The sequence below is a fragment of the Syzygium oleosum genome, unplaced genomic scaffold (genome assembly GCF_021117445.2).
Source record: "Syzygium oleosum isolate NSW1041296 unplaced genomic scaffold, Sole_v2.1 Sole_v2.29, whole genome shotgun sequence".
In the NCBI taxonomy this organism is placed as follows: Eukaryota; Viridiplantae; Streptophyta; class Magnoliopsida; order Myrtales; family Myrtaceae; genus Syzygium; species Syzygium oleosum.
The window spans coordinates 3060938-3082418 of record NW_026607513.1 but is presented as its reverse complement, the minus strand read 5'-3'; the positions used below and the strand labels follow the sequence as shown (position 1 = coordinate 3082418).

Genomic DNA, 21481 nt, shown 5'->3' with positions numbered 1-21481 from the left:
AAAACGAACATAATTCCACATTTAAATCAAGTAGAAAACAATCATATAAAATACACTTATCATCCTAATTGCGATAACTTATCAACCAATTAGTGATAGCTTATCATCTAATTATGATAGCTTATTACTCAAAACTTCGATAGCTTATCGTCCATTTGACGATAGCTTATCACCCTTTTTACGATAGCTTATTATCATTTCCTCGATAGTCTATCGCATAATTGGTGATAACTTATCACTAAAACCTCGATAGCTTATCGCATTTTCTCGATAAATTATCGAGTCCACTTATTGCGATAACTTATCAACTAATCCCTAATTAATTAGCACTAAGCATAATTAACTTAATCTAAACTCATCTTAATCAAGTTTAATATACTAATCAAGGAATTAGGGCGATAACTCACCCGTTAATGATTCCGATGACACGAGTATGACTGCGGCAACGAGGGCTACACACGTCTCAGTATGGAAACAACACGTAATGACGACGGACGGCTGGACAGTAGTAGCAGCAACAACTTCGGTAGGCTGAGCTTGGCTCACGGTGGAGGCGAACGAGCGGGGAAGAGGGTCAAAGCAACGCACGGCGGCATGGTGTGGCTTGGGGGCGCTGAACGATGGTCAAGACAGCAGCTAGGGGGCGGTGATGGTGGCCGGAAATAGTGAGGGTGTGAGGGAGGAAATGGAGAGAGAGAGAGAGAGAGAGAGAGGGCGCGGTTGAGGGAGAGAGGAGAGAGAGTGAGAGCAAAATGAGAGATATTTCTCATACAGGGCTTCTCAATCAAGTCTAGATCAATTCCCCAAATGTTCATCATTTCCTCACATAAATGCCGAGACTTTTGCTCCCCCTTCATCACTTCTCAATAAATGCTAGAAGGGCATTTTGGTAATTTCACAAACTATAGTATAAGACACTATATGCGTATATGGACCAGAATTTTGTTCGGGCTCATATAAATCGAGTTCGGGCTCAAAAGGACAAAGATTGGGCTAGAATTGCTAATGGGCTTGAAAATAGGCTAAGTGGGCTTAGTGGGCCTCATTGGGCTCACTTGGGTTTGCTTGGGCCCAATTGGGCTGAAGCACAATGGGCATGAGGCTCAATGGGCCTTCACTTAGCCCACTTCTTCGTAGGCTCCAATTCTCGGCCCGTTAACTCCTTTTCCGAGTATTTCGAGCAAACCGATAAATCGGAGAATTAACGAGGCAATGTCCAATAGTTTCATATTGAAATCCTCAAAAGTTCGACCCCAAATTTCAAACTTTAATTCATAATTAGAATCGATTAATTGCGACTGTAGTATATTTTAAATTAACGGACGGTTTTTAGGAGTTACGCGAATTCGACCCGTAGTTGATTTTGATATCAAACCACGTTTAAGCTTTCTCGAGTCATGGGTAACCTCGGTTGTCATGTAATTGCGAGAGGTCAATCGCTAGTTCCAAAGTACATGATCGTTAGGAATTAGTTTAGGGTCGTTTGCACTCCATACAATGGTCAGGCGAAATCACTTGCGATCCGATTGTATATTATATGGCGAAACATTCTATAACCGTTCCTTGATCGGTCTATAACGACTCAAAATTGTCCATCATCAATCCTTATAGTCAAATTGTAAATCCATGTTGAGTACTTAATTCTTTAATAGCCTTTCCCTATTGGTTAGTCTCTTAAAAGTGATCAATTCAGAGCGAGATTTAATTAATGAATATAATCATTTCATTATATCTTAAATAGGGTCGAAATTTGAGGATGTCACGGTATGGGCCGGGATTCGCGCAAAATGGCCGGTGCAAGTCTCGGCCAAACCGTGCCAAAAAATAAGGAAAACAGAGGGTGCCGAGGCCGGGAAGACTCATCGATCAGCACTGTCTCCAGAGGGGGTCTCCGGCCTTTTTATTGGCAACGGCGGGGTTGTTGGTGCTCCTCGACGACCTGCAAACTCTCTTAGCTTACTCTTTTTCTCTCGGTTGCTCTCAAATCTCTCTCTCTCTCTCTCTCTCTCTCTCTCTCTCTCTCTCTCTCTCTCTCTCTCTCTCTCTCTCTCTCTCTCTCTCTCTCTCTGTTTTGCTCTGTTTTTTTACTTCTGAACTGAATCTGTCTCTATCCTTCTCGTCTGTTTTTATAGTGGCCGGGAGCCACTGTTCCTGCTCCATTAATTCACTGACGACGGCCTGCACCGACCTACTCCGCCTCGTGACTTTGGTGGCCATCCTGGGCCGGTGCAGGGAAAGAGAGTCCTGCACCCTTGCTCCTCGATTCTCACGGTCACCTAGAGAGGAAGAGGAGAGAGGGAGAGACTAGGAAAGGAGGGAGGACAGGACTGGCCATCAATGCCCTCCCTGCGCTTCCCTACTTGCCCAGTCTTCACTTGTTGGGGACGTCAAGGCCGCTCCGCCGTCCGTGGATTCTATGGTCAAAAATAAGGGAAGACAGAGGAGAGAAGGAAGGACCGACAATAGGGAGAGAAGGAGAGGAAGGAGCTGGACTAGGCCGGGCCGAGCCCAGCTCCCGCGAGAGGAAAAGAAGAGAAAGGGGAGCGGGCTGGGCTCGCGGGGAGGAAAAGAAGAGAGGGCCGAGTCGACCCAACCCAAAATTTTTAATTAATTTTGTTGTTTTTTTTTGTTTTGTTGTTTTTTTAAATTAAAAGAGGAAAAATATATTCTAATATTGCAAAATGCAACTATGTCTATATGTAATGCAATTGAAACTAAATAATTTTTTTGTTTAGGAATTAAGGACATTAATCCCTAAATTTTGTGTAATTAATTTTGGGCAATTAAAATTAGCTGTCAACATTTGGCTCAGAGGTTTGCTCAGTCGTTTGAAATTGTTGTAGGAGAAGATTGTTATTTATTGCAACAATCAGAGTGCGATATATTTGGCCAAAAACTAAATGTATCACTAGCAGACGAAACACATTGGTGTCAAATATAATTTTATATGTGATATCGAGTCATAAGGAACCTCATTCGTTGAGAAAGTGCACACAATAGATAATCTAACAAAGCATATGCAATTGACTAAGTTCCAATACTATTCGGACTTCGTTAGCTTCTACGGTTAGTGAGGAGCCCAGAGGGGTTTGGCAGAAACCACAATCAATGAGATAAAATTGGACTTCTCGCCAAGGTGGAGATTCGTTGATCACAGCTCAAAGTTAATTCTGATTGTTTTGAAATTCGATCTATGATTGAATCACAAGGTAACTCAGGCCCTATTATTGGACTCTTGCCAACAAAATGGTCGGTGATGCAAAAAAAGAAATTTATTTCCCACAAGACTTCATTTAAGATGAAGTCCATGTTGACATTGGAGAAGGGCTCATAGTTGTTTTGCATATAAATAATTTTGTTGTTGAGTTTGGTCTCGAGAACATAGTGAGTATGCTTACATATATGAAAACTTGCAAGAGATACAAATAGCATTGAGAACCTTCATGCAAGAGAGTGACAGTGTAAAAAAACTCCTTTTTCGTGATTGATTCTTGTGAGCTCGAGTTTAATCTAGAATTGTGAAACACTAATGAGTGAATATGATTAAACGATTCTAATATCTTCTTAACCAATTATAATGGAACCATCTTAATGATCTCTCCCCATGTAGTTCGTACATTGTCGAACCATGTAAATTCATTGTATTTAATTTTTATTTATGCAATTTATTTCTTACTCAAATTGTGTTTTTGTTCACGTTTCTGTATTAGTCATAACAAATCACATCTTAGAGATAGAAAGATTCATTATGGGTCCCAAAAAAAGAATACTCGTTTCCATGCATTCCTTAACTTACGATTGAGTTTGACTACTTATCATTCATATGATAAATCTATCATATCATACTTTCTTGATAAGTAGTGATATATAGCAATGGACTCGGGTTTAGTAGGTATCGATTTTATCTTTTTTACATCCAACCTTGTATTTCGTGGTTAGTCATTTGAGAGGTGGCTTTTAAAGACAAGATGTTGAAAGCAAAATTGGTGATGTTGGATCTATATGTTATCTTTTTCACATCCAACCTTCTATTTCGGGGTAATTCTATATAGTATTCCAGTCAATTTCTTTCTTTTTATGTTGGATTTTCGATGTTGAATCTGTCATTGTAAAGATTTTTCTAGCATATATCGAGCTTAGTTGTGTCTGATTCGTCAATTCTTGCAATCCGCATATTTTCAATGATTATTAATTAATCCGTGGGAATTACTTCAAAGACCTCTAATTTGATACTTCAATAAACACTAGGCATCTTCAATCTTGATTATTGGCAAAATTAAGGGATTACTTGTGTAATAATTGGGGTGCTCGCTAACACCATCTTTAGGTTACACCAGGCAGACACCACGCAATTTGACTCGAGCAGGAGGCTAAGACAGAGTCAAGTATTTCATTTGTGTGTGATTACACGTAGAGTAGAGTAGATGCATGTTCGATCACACAATAAAAGAAAAGCTTGACCTAATTTAGCGCCCCCCCCCCCCCCCTCCTCTCTCTCTCTCTCTCGTGTGTTTATTTTGTAATATTTCTCAATATTTCTTTTTCCTTTACTTTATTCAATAGTAAGTTTTAGAAAAAAGGGGTCACAACCGTGTTTTTTGTTGTTTTCTTTGATCAGATCACACGGTTCTCCTTTTTCTAGAAACATAAAGAAATTTTGAGAAATTTCACTCTGTGTTTTGTGCATCTACACTTCAAGCGTTCGTGCTTACGAGTTACGAATGCTTTTCGTTTCCACCATGTCATTTTATGAAGTTGAATTAAGGAAAAAAGCTGTTCGAAGTCCCAACTTCATGCAAGAGTACTAAAGGTCTTTGGGGATTGAGGAATCAAAAGAGTCCACCACATGCAACTAATAAAAAGAGTCTAGTCCTTGAAAACCTCAAGACTAGAAACATTGATTATATGCATATGCGAGAAGAATACTCGAGAGTAAATAAAGCTTGCAAACTATTTCCGATCCTTGAGTTCTAGGAAGTTGCCGATGCGTCTCCTTGTGGCATCGATTCCACACAGGAATTGGTTGTAGTATAAATACAAATACATGGGGATCGCCAACACGACAATCAGTATATCGATACAAAATATCACCATGTTGTGTCCTGTGGCCTCATCGAATATTGGGAGTTCGATAGTAGTGGTAGCAAAGTAGGCAACACTGAGAATCATCATCAACGCGTAAACCATGAAACTGTGGGGCAATAGGGGAATAGCGGTGATCCAGATTGTGGTGACAGAGGCCAAAAAAATCGTACCGTTGAGGGCCGTGAACTGGTATGGTCTCGAGCTGTTCGGGATAATGTCTCCGGCTTGATGCAGTACTTCAACAGCATTGCCGCTAGAACTGGTTAGGGGATTTGAAGAGTTATCCAGCCAGGATCCTCTCGGTGAAGTGACAACGGCTTGATAAGTCGCGGTCGCAATCAAGGCAGCCACTACGAGGATTATGTTGCAAGCAGATTCATCTCGGGGGCCAAACCAAAATGTGAGCTTCTCATAGATAGTTAGTTCCATGCTTAAAAACTGTGACAGAGAGAGGTTGAGGGTAAAGAGTCTTGCTACACATCCTACACGGCGTAACCTCTGCGCAAGATCTTGATCGCCACTAGGATTCTTTTGGAAGATATCCAGAGCCGTCTTATCCTGGAAGTTCTTTGCATTTACTTTGACATACCCAATCAACAGCTTGATGATCTGAAAAGAAATGCAAAGGGAACAGAATGAAGTATGTAGCCCTTCAATTTCAATCAATGCTTTGTCACTAGCTTCACTATTGGGCACAAAGTGGGCTCATGCCATATAGGTTTGAGTGATGCTAGTGATGCAATGACCGATGCACTGCGGGAACAAAACCTTATTTATCAAATGGTCAACCAGTGAACGAAGTCCCGAATCTTTTCAAAAAGTGGGATTTCGTCATCTCCCCCAAAATTATTTACGTGAAAGCTAGAAATTGCCCGTGCGAGTTGTAACATGGTCAAATTCATAGAAGTAATGATCCGAATGACTATGATTTTTCACAAAAGCTTCGGACCTAATCAAGTCAACTGAAAGGTTTAGGATTTGATTGTATTTTATATATGAGTTTTTTGGCTATGAATAGAAAGACTACCTTCTTTTTTTTTTTTTACATAAAGAGAAAGACTACCTTGGACGGGTATATTTTTATCATTTACGCATAACATTCAACTAATCATGGGGTAATTTTCCCGTCCGCAAAGTGATTATTTTAGGGTTGTGTGGGGTTGTCCATGTTAGCTTCCATTCCCTAGCTTCAATCTCGTACAATATGTTCAGATGGACGGATTTCGAGAGAAGGAAAGAGAATTCGCTGATCAATAGGAAAAATAAAAGAATAGAAAAGAATGAAATAAATTATTAGGTTGGAGGTGATTATGATGGAAGGAGTTGGAAGGAAATTATTCGTCCAAAACCATTCAACTTAGAGATATTTAGAGCTCGCTAAAACTTGAGTTTGATAAGGGGTTCAAAGCGAAACAACTTTTATCATCCCTGTTTTTTCTCCACTATTAACTGTAAACAGGGTGAAGTCTACATCCCGCCTATGTTTTCCCTCCCTTTTCTCTACATCCTCGTACCAAAACATTATTAGGCCAAATATAAATAGTTTTCCCACTAGTAGCCTTGAAATAAAAAAATTTGTTTGAAAAATACATCACTGAATATGATTATTTTCTTACCAAACATGAAATTGCGATAACTTAATAGATGGGTTATTTCATGAAGTTTATCGGTAGAATTTTGAGGTTGAAATCTCTAAAAAATTTATTTCATAATATAAAGAGTTCTGAAGTCGAATAATATTGTGATATTATCCATTAGCAATTCCAAAACACAAAATAGATTTATAAATGGACGTGTCCAATTGTGTGTGTGTTTTTTTACTGGGGAGCCTTCAAGACAATCTAATTATTACAATATTCACCTACAATATATCCCATGACTCGATAAATCATTTTTGTGAATCTTTCTTGTGTTTCTGGTGGATCACTCGAAGCAAGCAAATTTATGGACACTTCTACAATACACAACACCATGCAATATAACAAATGTCAATCCTCAGATTAGACACTTATAGACAAATATTAACCGTTGGATAAAAATAATACATGATAAAAGTTGCAAAACATGTAGTACAAGTCTCCTCTCTCTCTCTCTCTCTCTAAATGTTTATAAATCCATATATTTTCAAGCCCAGGTATTTCATTATCGGAACATTTGTTCCTGGATTAGATTATGTCAAATTCAAGGATCAAATAAGAAAAGCAAGAACAACAAGGAAATCAATGAACCATACCTCGGGCTGCTTTTCAGACACGGCAATATGTAAGGCGGTGTTACCATCTTCGTCTTTCCAATTCAAGATTTCTGTCAAATGAACTCGCTTAAGCCATCCAAACAAAACCTTGAATGTTTTCAAGTTGCGTTTCTTGACGGCAATGTGAACCACAGTCTCGCAGCGGCTCGTCAAGTCTTCGATGGATGGTTTGCAAGCGCATAAGAATTCAGCTAGGAGCTCCAGGTCCTCATTGTCTCCTTTTTCTCCAGCAACATAATGCAAAGGGGTGATCCCGCCTCGTCCTCGGACTCTGATCAACTCGGGGTCGAGCGTCATCAGTGCCCTCGCGGTGTGATAATGCTTCTTTCGCAAAGCCAAGTGCATAGGGCTTTGACCCCCTCGATTGAGCTTTCGAGCGAACGATGGCTTCAAGATGGCCATCTCCATGGCCACTTGAGTCTTCCCCTTGTCCACAGCGTCGTGTAGTGGAGTATTTGCGAAGGGTTTCTCATATGCACAATCGAAGATATTTCCCTCCTCCTCAATCAAGCGATATAGCTCATCAACATCATCATTTTCTATTGCTTGTTGAAGCCGAGGGTCCATTGTTTTGACGAGGGAAATGTAGGAGAAGAGGGGCTGTGCTCGTTGATGATGGATGGAAGTAGGACTCGCAGAATCATAAATAGTGCCATAGTCGACCAAAACTTAATTAAGTGAGTCATTCTTTATGATTTATCCCCTAGAAACAACTTAAATGGTCGGGTGGTATTTCTCCCCGTCCTATCACGCAGTGATGGTAACTACTTAAACTGTGTAAAGTATAGAAATTCCAAAGGTTTGAATTCCACGAACGGCAAACTTGACATCTAATTAAAGCTTTTTTCAAATTTTAAGTCCTCGAGTGGCCAAAACAAAACCTTTCAAAGTCCTCAATTGACCAACTGCTCAAACTTCGAGTCCTGTTTCTGCACTTATCCCTATTATTATCAAGAATATTAAATTAATATCTAAAATCTGGTGAGTCTTTGGTGGGTTCTTCATCACTTGTTCCTCTGTAATGTAGTTGGCAATTGGGTTTTCCACAAAGAACCACTATCATGTTCAGGGAGCCAACACATTTCAGTATCAGAGGAAACTGCAACTAAAGTCTCTCTATTAACTGAGCTGAAATAAATCAACATAAACTATTCAGGCAACATAAAAAGTTTTGTACACTTAAGAGTAGTAGATGCATTCCTTTCTCTACCCGAAGATGAGATTGTGTTTAAGAGTTTCAAGAAGTTTCATCATCTGCTATTTGATTCACACGCACGTAAATTTATAACCCCTCCAGATAATTTAATGTAATGTCAGCAGGATTAAGTTGTGCTAATATTTATGTTGAGTGGGGCTTTCAGAACCTGTACCTTAGGGAGAAGATAACTGATGTTGTTGAGTGGGGCTTTCTGCAAATGTTTGTCAAAAACTAACATTTAATCACCAGTAGAATCGATTTTTTCAAAAAAGAAGTATCTCCATTTTTTTCACTATATGTAACATGTAGCTTCTTCTGTGTAAAACGGGTCTGGCCTTTAAATATGAAGCGAAATAGAGACAGCACGTGGAGCTTGCAGCTCTGTGCATGGAACTGTGTGTGGTAAAAATTTGTTTTATAGCGTAGTGTATTCGAAATATTCGACTGGCCTTTCTGTTATCATCACATGACCACACAGCAAAAACAAGATCTAGAGAGTCTTTAAATAGGAAGAGAAATAGAGAGAGCACGTGGAGCTTGCAGCTCTATGCATTCGAAATATTCGTCTGCCTTTGTGTAAATTAATTATCATCCATCATCGATCATTAATTGACCACAAATTGAAAAAGGGAGTGCATGTTGAACCACATGCAAAGTGCCCGAGAATGATAAAGCCTAAGGATGATAGGAGACCGAATATGATTTTTGCAAATCGAGGCCAAGAGAGCTTGTTATTCCATGGGCCATTCCCTAAGTTAGTGTGAAGCCCAAAAACTTGAAATTTCTTTATATATAGCATGATATGTGATCGGTTTCAAGGTAAGCTGATTTCCAGTTTGTGGAATCAAGAACCGGCCTACCGGATCCGGGACCCACTCGGGAGCTGGACCAACCTGTCCGGTTTGGTTCCAAGGTTGATCCAGGAACCAACCGTATCTCCTTTTTTCCTCCTAATGCCCTGTTGGATTGCAAGTGTTGTTGCATAGTCTAAATACATAAAGGAGAGGCGTTATGCCACAAGAAAGATGTGAGCATGAGGCATGGAGCCGCGAGGGAGGCGTGAGCATTGCGTAGTAGACATTGAGAGAAGTGAGAGTGAGAGGCGTGAGCGGCGAGCACGCGTGACTGACTTTGAGCGAGAAAAGAATGAGAATTAAAATTTTGGAAATTTGGAATAATAAGAATTTTAAAAAATCGGTCTAGTCCGAGTCCATGCTTGGAATTGGAAACCGAACCGATATTCACTGGTTTCAAAATTTAGGAACTGATTGGTTTAGTCTGGTTTAATTTGGTACTTTTGCTCACCCCTAATGATATACAAAGCCTGCCATGCGACAAACGAAACAATATTTTGATGATGTCCCCCGTGTGATATTTTTGGATAAGTCTACTTATCATCTTGAAATAATACCGATTTCCAGAGTTTATTTACCTAAAAAGTAGACAGTTTCGATCTCATAAAACGGAATAGAAAAAACGGAAGGAAGGAATGAAAACAAGCGGGGTGAATACAAAGGAGTCGAACGTGGAGGTGAAGTGTATGGAGGCAAATTATTTGCTTTAATATAAAGTATGTGAGACTTCTCTTTTCGGTAACCCATAGATTTGTGTTGATTGTTATATGGATTCTTTTTGCAGGACTGAGCTCGGTTCCTCGTAAATATAACTTATGACATGAGTCGAACGACTTCTCATTTAATCAACTGAAATTTAATATGAAACGTGTGGATTAGTGTTGCCATGTTTCTCATTATGAGGTTGCCACAGGGCAAACAATCCAAATCTGCTCACGTCATCCATGCATGGAACTGCGTGTGGAGTGAAACAGAGAAAGCACGTGGAGCTCGCAGCTCTATGCATGGAACTGTGTGGATATGTATTCGAAATATTCGTCTGCCCTTTGTGTAAATTAACCATCACATCATCATTTATCTATTGACCATGTAGAGAAAAGGTTGTGAGTATGCAAAAGGAGGTGAGAGTTTGTTACTGTTAAAATATCTAAACATTAAACACACTTCATTTCACTATTTAAGTTTTTAGAACATTTTACGGTGATTTTACTAGATCCTTCACATATCAAACAGGAGATTTTAAATTCAAATTTTTACAAATCTCTATTTGCCTCACTTATTATATATTTTCATGTTCAGTCATAGATAAAAGTCCAGCCTAAACGTGAGAGGGACTATTAAAATGATTAAATATTAATCATGCATTTACCTAACAAATTAATCTTGTAGATAACGCACATAGTTCATGTTGATTACGAGAAAGACCCTTTGGCGGGACTTGGCTCGATTCCTAATAAATATACCTTATTATATGAGCCCAACGACTTCTCATATAATCAATTGAGATTCGACCATGAAATGTGCCCTGACCAAAAAAAGAAACTGTGAAACGTGCATGGGCCTCATTAAAATCTGCTCAAGTCAACTGTTTCTCAAGATGACGCTGCCACAAGGCAAGTAATCCAAAACTGCTCATGTCATCCGTGTGCTCGGCAAAGACAAATTAACAGGACCATAAATTCATAATTTAAAGGCAAACTATATCTGCCTTGTTTTTTTGTTATGACATTTGCGGGAGGAAAATGGCGATCAACAAATCCGAAAGCCACTAAACCTGTTGTCTGACCTAGGGTGAGCATGGTTCGGGTGGGCGATTCCCACCATAGAACCAAGAACCGCCCATTAAGGGTCCAATTTAGGAACCGGTTCCAAAGCGAGAGAGATGAGGCAATGAACGGTTCCCGGATGCATTGTAACCATAAATTAATGGGAGTTGAGAGTTGAGATCGTGAGTCGATGAGCGATGAGCTTAAGAGTTGAGATCATGAATGAGAGATAGAAAGACGACTCAGACAAATTGAGAGTGAGACGAAACGAGCACTTAGTTAATTGTTGTTGAGTTTTAGATTAGGGATTTCAGGGTTTTCATTTTTCTTAAAACGTTTTCTTTCTTTTTTGGTTGGAAATTTTCTTAAAAATTATATATATTACCCATTCGGTCCAAGTGGATGGTTCCATGCCTAGAACTGGGAAACGGACCGGTCCCCATGGGAGCCACCGGTTCCGATCCGATCCAGTCCTGGTGGTTTCCAGTTCCTTTACACACCTCTAGTTTGACCAACCCCACAAGTTAAAAATAGTGTTAGAATAATTAAATATTAAATTACACTTTCATATAACAGTTTAAGCTTTTAGAATAGTTGGCAATTATCCCACCAAAATCTCACGTGGTAACAGAGCTGTAGGTCCTGAGTTCAAATCTTTCTAGGCCCCATTTGCCTCCCCAATTAAATATGTCCACGTTTAATATTAGACAAAAAAAGACCACACTAAGCATGAGGAGAGTATTATAATAATTAAATATTAAACCACACATTCATCTAACAGTTTGAATCTACACAAAAGAAAGCAATTCTTCTATTTAGTCGATCCATTGGGATCCTCTAAAATTATGAAATAAGGTTTCGTTATATTTATTTTCTTGAGAAGATGCAATATATCAAATTATGTTTTAATATAACATGTTATGTAAATTTAGATTTTCCTGGTCACTTGAATAGATAGAGGTCCTTGATATGTTATATTTTCAGTTTTGTGGATCGTCAGTTGGAAAGCACAATAATAGTTGACGGTTGCTTTGTCGACAACTGAAGCAGAATACAATGTGTTAACCGAGGAAATCAAGGAAGATATTTGATGAAGAGGTTTGCTCTGTGATTTGGGATTGCTGTAGGAGAAGATTGTTATTTACTACTACAATCAGAGTACAAGGGTTAGGGACATGGGCATTGTCGATTTCTTGAAGGCTGATACATTCGCAAGGTCTGCTGCTCCCATTGGGGCATTTCGATTCGGTCTCTCTCTCTTTCTACTGTCCACATGGTGAGGGAATGCGCTACTTTCTTTTCTCTCTGTTTGACTACATATATTCTTGCTTTCGATTGTTCACTGAGATGGTTAATGCTTTTATAATTTTCCTTGATAGATTCGGGCAGCCTTGTTTTGCAAGAGAGCTTATCCACTTCGGAGTTTTTGCAATCGTTACAGATATGTTCATCATCTGCTATTTGATTTACACACACGTAAATTTATTTCCCCTCCATGTAATTCAAACTAATGTCAGCAGGATTGAGTTGTCCTAATATTTATGTCGAGTAGGGCTTTCAGAACCCGTACCCTATGGAGAAGATAAACGATGTTGTTGATTATGTTCGTCAAAAGCTAAAATTTCAATCACCAATATCATCGGCATTTGCGAAAAACCGATCACCATTTTTGTTCACTATCCGTACCTTGTTGCTTCTTCTGTGCAAAACTTGTCTGGCCTTTAAATATGAAGCGAAATAGAGACAGCACGTGGAGCTTGCAGCTCTATGCATGGAACTGTGTGTCGTAAAATTTGTTCTGTAGAGTATTGGATTCGAAATATTCGTCTGCTGCCTTCCTGCTAAAAAATCATCACATGACCACACAGCAAAACCAAGCTCCAGAGAGAGCATCCAGCTCTGTGCGTGAATCCGTGGGCGGATATGTACTCGAAATATTCGTCTGCCTTTGCGTAAATTAATCATCACATCATCAATCATTCTATGACCATAAACTGAAAAAGGGGGTGCATGTTGAACCACATGCAAAAAGCCTTCTGTCTTTTTCTTCCCCTTTCCCTACTGATCTAAATGCCCAAGAATCATCTAGCCTAAAGGTTGATAGGAGACCGAAAGTGAGTGTTGCATATCTAGGCGAAGAGAGCTTGTTCCGTGGACCATTTACCATTCTCTCAATTAGTGTAAAGCCCAAAAACTCGAAATTTATTTATATATAGTGTGATATACAAAACCTGTCACTCGACAAATGAAATAATATTTTGATGTGATAATTTTTATAGGTCTACTTATCATCTTGAAATAATACCAATTTCTGGAGTTATTTACATAAAATCAGACAATTTCGATTCATATAACTTACGACATGAGTCAAACGACTTATCATAGAATCAATTGAAATTCAAAATGAAACGTGGGATTCGGCACCGGCCTCCTTTAAAGATTTTAAGAAAACGTAGGAGTGTTGTACTGTGTCTGTTCTGACGTTGCCACAGGGCATATAATCAAAATCTGCTCAAGTCATCCATTGTTTTAGCAGAGACTAAACTAATCACTAGTTGGACCTTCAATTCATTAATTAAAGGCAGCTCTATATATCACATGACCCCGCAGCAATAAAGCCAAGATCTTAAATGTCTTTAAGTATGAAGTGGCATGGAGATAGCACGTGGAGCTCGCATCTCTAAGCATGACGCGAGAAATTTTTTTCAAAAAATCATAAATTTATTTTATGGATATCAATTTAGTTATAAATTTTTTTATTTTGGTCAATTTAGTTATAAATTTTTTAATAAATTACCAATGTAATCATTCTGACAAATTTTGACTAGAAATCGTTGACGTAGATGCATGCCATCCTACATGATTCAGTCATAAATTTATTGTACGGATATCAATTTAGTCATAAATTTTCCATTTTTGTCATGAACCTTTCAACAAGTTGCCAATGTCATTACCATTAATTTTGATAGGAAATCGCTCACGTAGACGCATGCCGTCCTACATGGCTCAGTTGGCTCTAACGTGGACAATTTTGCAATTTTTTTTAAAAAATTAGGTTTTTTATTAATTTCTTTTTTCTTTTTCTTTTCTGTTCATTTTTCTTTCTTTTTTTTTTTCCTATTGTGGTCGGTGAGGGTTGTTGGGGCCTTACCAAATCGGGACGAGGGCTGCCTCGCCATGACCCCACAATGGAAGAAAGAAGAAGAAAAGAACGAAAAGCAAAAAAGAAACGGAAAAATTCAAAAAATTCAAAAAAGTTATTAGAAATTTCAGAAAAATTATTTAAATATTACAAAAATTGTCAACGTAAACTCTAGTCATGTCTCGTAGAACGGTCGATATCCACTTTAGTAATTTCAATTTAAAATTGCCAATAGAACTACATTGGTAAATCACAAAAAAGTTTATGACTAAATAGCTGAATTGAAAATTTATAATTGAACTCACATTCATATATAGATGTCAAGACTTTTTTTTGTAGTTATCCATTGAAGCTGTGTATGGATAAATTTGTTTTGAGCTTATTGTATGCGAAACTATCCTCGGCCTTTGTGTAAAAAAATCATCACATCATCAATTATTAATTGACCATGAACTGAAAAAATCATCAACATCATCAATTATTATGTGGAACCACATTATTATTAAAACATTTAAAAATTAAATACCCTTCATCTAACATGATAAGTTTTTAGAATATTTGACAGTGATGCCACCAATTCTTTCATGTATCGAGCAGAAGAGCTTGAATTCAAATCTCTACAGATATCTATTTGATGTACTTATTATTTATTTTCAGTCACAGATAAAAGCCTAAACGTGAGAGGAACTGTTAAAATGATTGAATATTAATCGTACATTCACCTAACTGGTTAATCTTTTAGATAATGCATAGGTCATGTTGATTGCAAAATGGACCCTTTTGGCGAGACTTGGCTTGGTTCCTAATAAATATACCTTATTAGAGCATGTGTTGAGCTTGGGCCTCATTAAAATCTGCGCAAGTCTACTGTTTCTCAAGATGACGTTGCAACAAGGCGAGTAATCCCAAGCCTGCTCATGTCATGATCCATGTGTTCAGCACACAAAATTAAACAGGACCATCAATTAAAGGCAACTATCTCTGCCTTGTCTTTTTGTTACGACATTTGCGGGAGGAAAATGACGTTGCCACAAGGCAAGTAATTCAAGCCTCTCTCTCTCTCTCTCTATCTCTCGTGTGTATTGTACGTGTGTGCTTTCGAACCCACACCTCGCTTCTTATCCCATAACCGACAACAAAAGCACCATCACGACCACCCTTGCGTCCTTCTGCAGTTTGCTTCTTACCTTCTCCGATTGCCTGCAACCAACAACAAAATCACCATCACCACCACTGCATATCACTGCCTCTTCTTACCTTCCCCAATTGCCTGCAACCAACAACAAAATCACCATCACCATCACTGAGCTGGCATCAAGAGATTTCTCTCTAGGCCCTTCATGCATATTTTTTTCAGGCATGCATGTGTGCGAGAGTTGTGACTCATGCTTTTCATCTCCACTGCATCGGTTGATATTAGAATATGGAAGACTATGGTAATGTAATGTCTGGTAGGAGCGAAAATTGCCTCATTGACAAAGATCTTGTTGACAAAGATTGGGGCCCAGGCTTTAACGTCAAGCATCTCAACAGAACCTGGAGCAGCAATTCGATGGGATGCAGCTGGCTATAGACGCGATTGCAAACTGACTTGGTGTCCTAAGGCTGAAGAGAAACCTGGGTGGGGACAAAGAAGTGGCGCCACATATATTGAGCCTGGGGCCAACCGTTAGATGAACCTATTCCGGTGGTTCAAAGTAGTGGGACGTCCTGTTTATCTCAAGACTTCAGCTTCAAGTGAAGGACGGCCGACATGGTGGAGCTGTTCATGGAGATTACTGACACAAAATGAAGGGAAAGAAGGAAGGATCGAAGAAGAAGAATTCCATAAGAAGACTGGAGAAGCTTTTGTATTTTTTGCATTTCGGCTTGTCTTCTTTACATGTACAATGCTCAATGTATAATACAAATATGAACAATAAAAGGAAAGAATATCTCCTAGGAGAATAATATGGAATCAATTCTAATCCTAGATCGATTCATCCAATCAACTATAATTTCGGACTAATTTAATGTATCAATTATAATCCGGACTGGTTAATCATATCTCCAGCATATCTTCCAACACTCCCCCTCAAGCTGGTGGCTTATATATATTAGAGTTATTATTGGAAGATATATTTGAAGATCCTGATTGTGGTGCCGATTCTAATTAAGAACTGATTGATTAGATAAATCTGTGATCGATAGAGTGAATAGGAAATTCTTAATTCTCTTATATTAATTCTCTATTTACTTACATTCTTAGACTATAAATACATCAATGTAATTGTACAGAATCAATATATGAAAAAGGCTTTCCCTTCCATTTTTCTCTTCATGGTATTAGAGCCAAGTGATCATTGGGCCCTTCTTTTTTTTGTCGGCTGCCACCAGCCATCCGTCCATTTCTCCTTTAGATCAATCATCTTTCATTCGGTTTGCTTCGATTGATTTTTCTGGGCACCGTCTTTTTTGGATTGATTATGATGTCCGAACAAAACTCCCGAACTGAGGAACTCTCCAGCCACACATCAGATCATGAACAGATCGACAGTCCGTTCTTCCTCCATGCCTCGGATAGTCCAGGTTCGAATTTAGTCAGCATGGTTTTGACAGGTGATAATTATAACAGCTAGTCACGAGCCATGACCATTGCTTTATCCGCAAAGAACGAAATGGGTTTCGTCACGAGAGTTATCCCAAAACCCCAATCAACCGACGCCACATATGCCTCATGGGTTCGCGTCAACAACATGATACTATCATGGATCCTGAATTCCATCCACCAAGATCTTGTCCCAACCGTGTTGTACACGGAATCTGTTGCGGAAGTATGGACTGATGTTCGTGAACATTTTTCACCATCTAATGGTCCCCGCATATTTCACCTCGAGAAAAAAATATGCACTCTTGAACAAGGTGAAGACGACATCACTAGGTATTAAAATAATTTGCGGCGTTATTGGGTTGAGTTGAACAATTTGGAACCCTTGCCGAATTGCTCTTGTGAGGCAAGGACATTGTTTGTGACGCAACTTGAGAATCGACGTCTTTATCAATTCTTAATGGGCTTAAACCCAAAGTATTCCAATGTGGTCAGTCAAGTTCTGCTCATGAATCCATTACCCACTGTTGCGAGGGCTTACTCACTTACTCTTCAAGACGAATCTCAACATCATGTTCACTCGACTCGTTCCTCTACCGAGAACACACTATTATCATATGGTTCAATGCGAAATATCCCACCTCAAACGGATTTGTCACTCTCGGCTCCGTCCCATAAGCACACTGAGATAGCTTCTGCTCACCTTGCAAAACGCGACCCTCCATCACGTGCCCGTGAACGTTGTGCCCATTGCGGTATACCAAGCCATTCCGTGATGTTTGTTTTCGCCTCCATGGATTTCCCGCTAATTATAAGAAACGGCGTTGTGACCGGCCCCCTACCAAGCCCTCGGACAACAAGCCTGTCACCAATCCCGAGAGCTCCTCTTCCGCGCCTCCACCACCTATCACCAATGAGCAATATAAACAAATCGTGCAATTACTCCAAGAGGTAAACATTCCCAAGACAAATCTCACAGGTACTATTCTTGACTTGAATTCTAATTCATTAAATTCTTCCACTTGGGTTATTGACACCGGACCCACGAATTACATTACACATAATCCTGAATCAATTCAATATGCACAAGCATACCCAAAATCTTTTCCCACTGTTGGCATACCTAATGGGGTTGGAGTTCCCGTCACTTCACATGGCTCGGTATCTCTTATGTCGACCCTCACCCTTACTGATGTTCTTTGTGCTCCGACTTTTAAATTTAATCTTCTATCCATTTCCAAAATTACTCAACACTTAAATTGCTCAGTTTTTTTTCCCTCTTATTGCTTGTTTCAGGACCTTTCGACAAAGAAGATCATTGGTCGGGGCCTTGAACGTGGTGGTCTCTACTACTTGGAGCTCCCTCCCGAACGCGCCGCTTTATCCGCCCATTCTTCTATTCACAGTTTATGGCATGCCCGTCTTGGCCACCCGTCTGAGTCAGTCCTCCGTGCCTTACAAGATTCTCTTGGTTTTGGTTCAAATAAAGAGTCTGGTCCACATGATACTTGTCACTTGTCCAAACAAACTCGTTTAAGTTTTCATTCTAGTTCTATTTCTAGTATGCAACCTTTTGATATTATTTATGTTGACATTTGGGGACCTTACTCTCAGTTTACTCATAAGACATGTCGCTATTTTTTTAACTATTGTGGATGATTTTTCTCGTTATACATGGGTATTTCTTCTCACTTTTAAGTCTAATGCTATTGATGAACTTATTAAATTTCATACCTTTGTTAAAACACATCATCAAATAGCAATCAAAACCATTCAATCTGATAACGGATCCGAATTTCTATCTTCCAAATTGCAATCTTTTTTTCACTCACAAGGCATTCGCCACCAGTGTAGTTGCCCTCATACTCCACAACAAAATGAAGTTGTTGAGCGCAAACATCGCCACTTGCTCAATGTGGCTCGTGCTCTCCGATTTCATTCGGGAATTCCACTTTCTTTTTGGGGTGATTGCGTTCTCACCGCAACACAACTAATCAATTGTCTACCCACATCTTTACTTCAAAATAAAAGTCCATATGAAAGTCTTCACAAAACATCGCCCACTTATGACCACATTCGAGTCTTTGGTTCTCTTTGTTACGCTTCTTCTGGACACCATTCCGACAAATTCGGTCCTCGCTCTCGTCATTGTGTCTTCATTGGATACTCGGCTAACCATAAAGGCTATCACCTCTTTGACCTCCACGACCATACAATTTTCACCAGCCGTGATGTCATTTTTTATGAAAATATTTTTCCATTTCGTGCCACACATGAAACTACATCACCTCAACCCAACATTGTTATCCCACTTGCCGTTCCTGACGACCCATTGCCCGTTCCATCCCTGCATACACCCATGGCCATACCGAACGACGAAATTCCCAACTCTTTGAGTAGCTCGGCACCGCCGCCCCAACGCCCGTCCCGCACTCGCCGCAAACCCACCTATCTCCAAGATTACCACTGTACCATTGTCACTTCCGACCAATTATCTTCAGGACTTGAGAGTCCTACTACAGATATGCCCTATCCCCTTTCCAACTATTTATTATACTCCAAATTCTCTCCATCTTCTCGTGCTTTTTTAGCTTCTATCAGTACTGAGCAGGAACCCATCACCTATGACTCTGCATGTCAATCTCCCAAATGGAGGGAGGCAATGTCTTTGGAATTACAAGCTCTTGAACAAAACCACACGTGGGATATTGTACCTCTTCCACGCGGTAAAAAGGCGATTGGTTACAAATGGGTTTACAAGATCAAGTATAAATTTGATGGGACCATTGAGCGATATAAAGCTCGTTTGGTTGCAAATGGTTATACTCAAGCCGAGGGGATCGACTATCGTGACACATTTGCCCCCGTTGCTAAAATGGTCACAGTAAGAACTCTCATTACTGTAGCCACTATTCGCCGCTGGCCTTTACATCAGCTTGATGTTAACAGTGCGTTTCTCCATGGTGACCTTGATGAAGAGGCCTATATGACTCTACCTCCAGGACTTCACATTAAGGGAGAGAACTTGGTTTGTCATTTAAAAAAGTCTCTTTATGGACTTAAACAAGCCTCCCGCCAATGGTTTGCCAAGTTTTCATCCGCTTTACTTGATGTTGGTTTCACTCAGTCTAAGGCCGATTACTTTTTATTCACGGCTACACGCGGTTCCCTTATTACCATGTTTCTAGTTTATGTTGATGATTTGGTGATCACAGGGGATGATCAGGTCTGCATACATTTGCTCAAGCATTTTTTACATGCTCATTTTTTGCATCAAGGACTTAGGTCCTCTTAAATATTTCCTCGGCATAGAAGTTTTTCGATCAAACAAGGGCATTTATCTCTCTCAAAGGAAATACGCCCTTGACATTATTTCTGATACTGGTCTTCTTGGCGGGCGTCCCGTTGACACACCCATGGAATCGAACCTTCGGTTCGGTGAGTCCCCCGAGCTAGCCGATCCAGCTTCTTATCATCGCTTGATTGGACGTCTTTTGTACCTTACTGCTACTCGCCTGGATATTCTATTTTATGTTCAGCATCTCAGCCAGTTTCTGCATGCTCCACATGATGATCATTGTCAAGATGCACTTTGGATAGTCCGGTATTTGAAATCTGATCCGAGTTCTGGAATATTTTTTTCGACTGACTCATCCCTTACATTACAAGGATGTACAGATTCTGATTGGGCTGCATGTTCATCTACACGTCGTTTTGTTTTTTGTTACTGTACGCTCCTTGGCTCTTGCCCTGTTTCTTGGCTTTCTAAGAAACATCACACTATTGCTCGATCTTCAGCAGAGGCTGAATACAGAGCCATGGCATCTACAGCTTGTGAGATTACATGGCTTTGCATGCTTCTCACCGATCTTGCCGTCCCGTTGTCCACTACCGACCTTTTTTGTGACAACCAAGCGGCTATCCATATTGATACTAATTCAGTTTTCCACGGGCGTACCAAACATATTGAGATTGATTGCCATCTCATTCATGAAAAACTTCAGGATGGCACACTTCGACCTCTTCATATTCTTAGCCATTCACAGCTCGCGGATCTATTCACAAAAGCCGTTTCTCGTGCTCTTTTTCTTTCTTTCAAGCGCAAGTTGTTGACGTTCATGCACTCACCAACTTGAGGGGGAGTATTAGAGTTATTATTAGAAGATATATTTGAAGATCTTGATTGTGGTGCCGATTCTAATTAAGGACTGATTGATTAGATAAATCCGTGATTGATACAGTGAATAGGAAATTCATAATTCTCTGTATATTATTTCTCTATTTACTTACATTCTTAGACTATAAATACATCAATTTAATTGTACAGAATCAATATATGAAAAAGGCTTTCCCTTCCATTTTTCTCTTCAATATATGTTCAAGACGCCTAGCTTATTTAGTAGATTTGCATGTTGTCTATGGCATACAGGCTTAGTAAGATATCAAGATATCAGTAGGCTATTCTGTGGTTTTGATTCCTCTTGTCTCAATTATCCCTTCTTGGATCTTGTCTCAAGTGAAGTGACAATTAACTTCATATGCTTTGTTCTTTCGTGTACTATGGGGTTTGTCGCAAGTTTGAGTGTTGCATCATT

At 39.5% G+C, this 21481-nt stretch overlaps 1 protein-coding gene across 1 annotated transcript; it reads right to left on the bottom strand.

Moving 5' to 3' along the window:
- Positions 1–4950: 4950 nt before the first annotated feature.
- On the bottom strand, positions 4951–7906 carry LOC115677830 (ankyrin repeat-containing protein BDA1-like). Its single transcript, XM_030601048.2, has 2 exons — positions 7319–7906; positions 4951–5694 (listed from the first exon to the last, which is right to left on the bottom strand). The coding sequence occupies exons 1-2, from the start codon at positions 7904–7906 to the stop codon at positions 4951–4953; spliced, it is 1332 nt and encodes a 443-aa protein (XP_030456908.2).
- Between the last annotated feature and the right edge of the window lie 13575 nt (positions 7907–21481).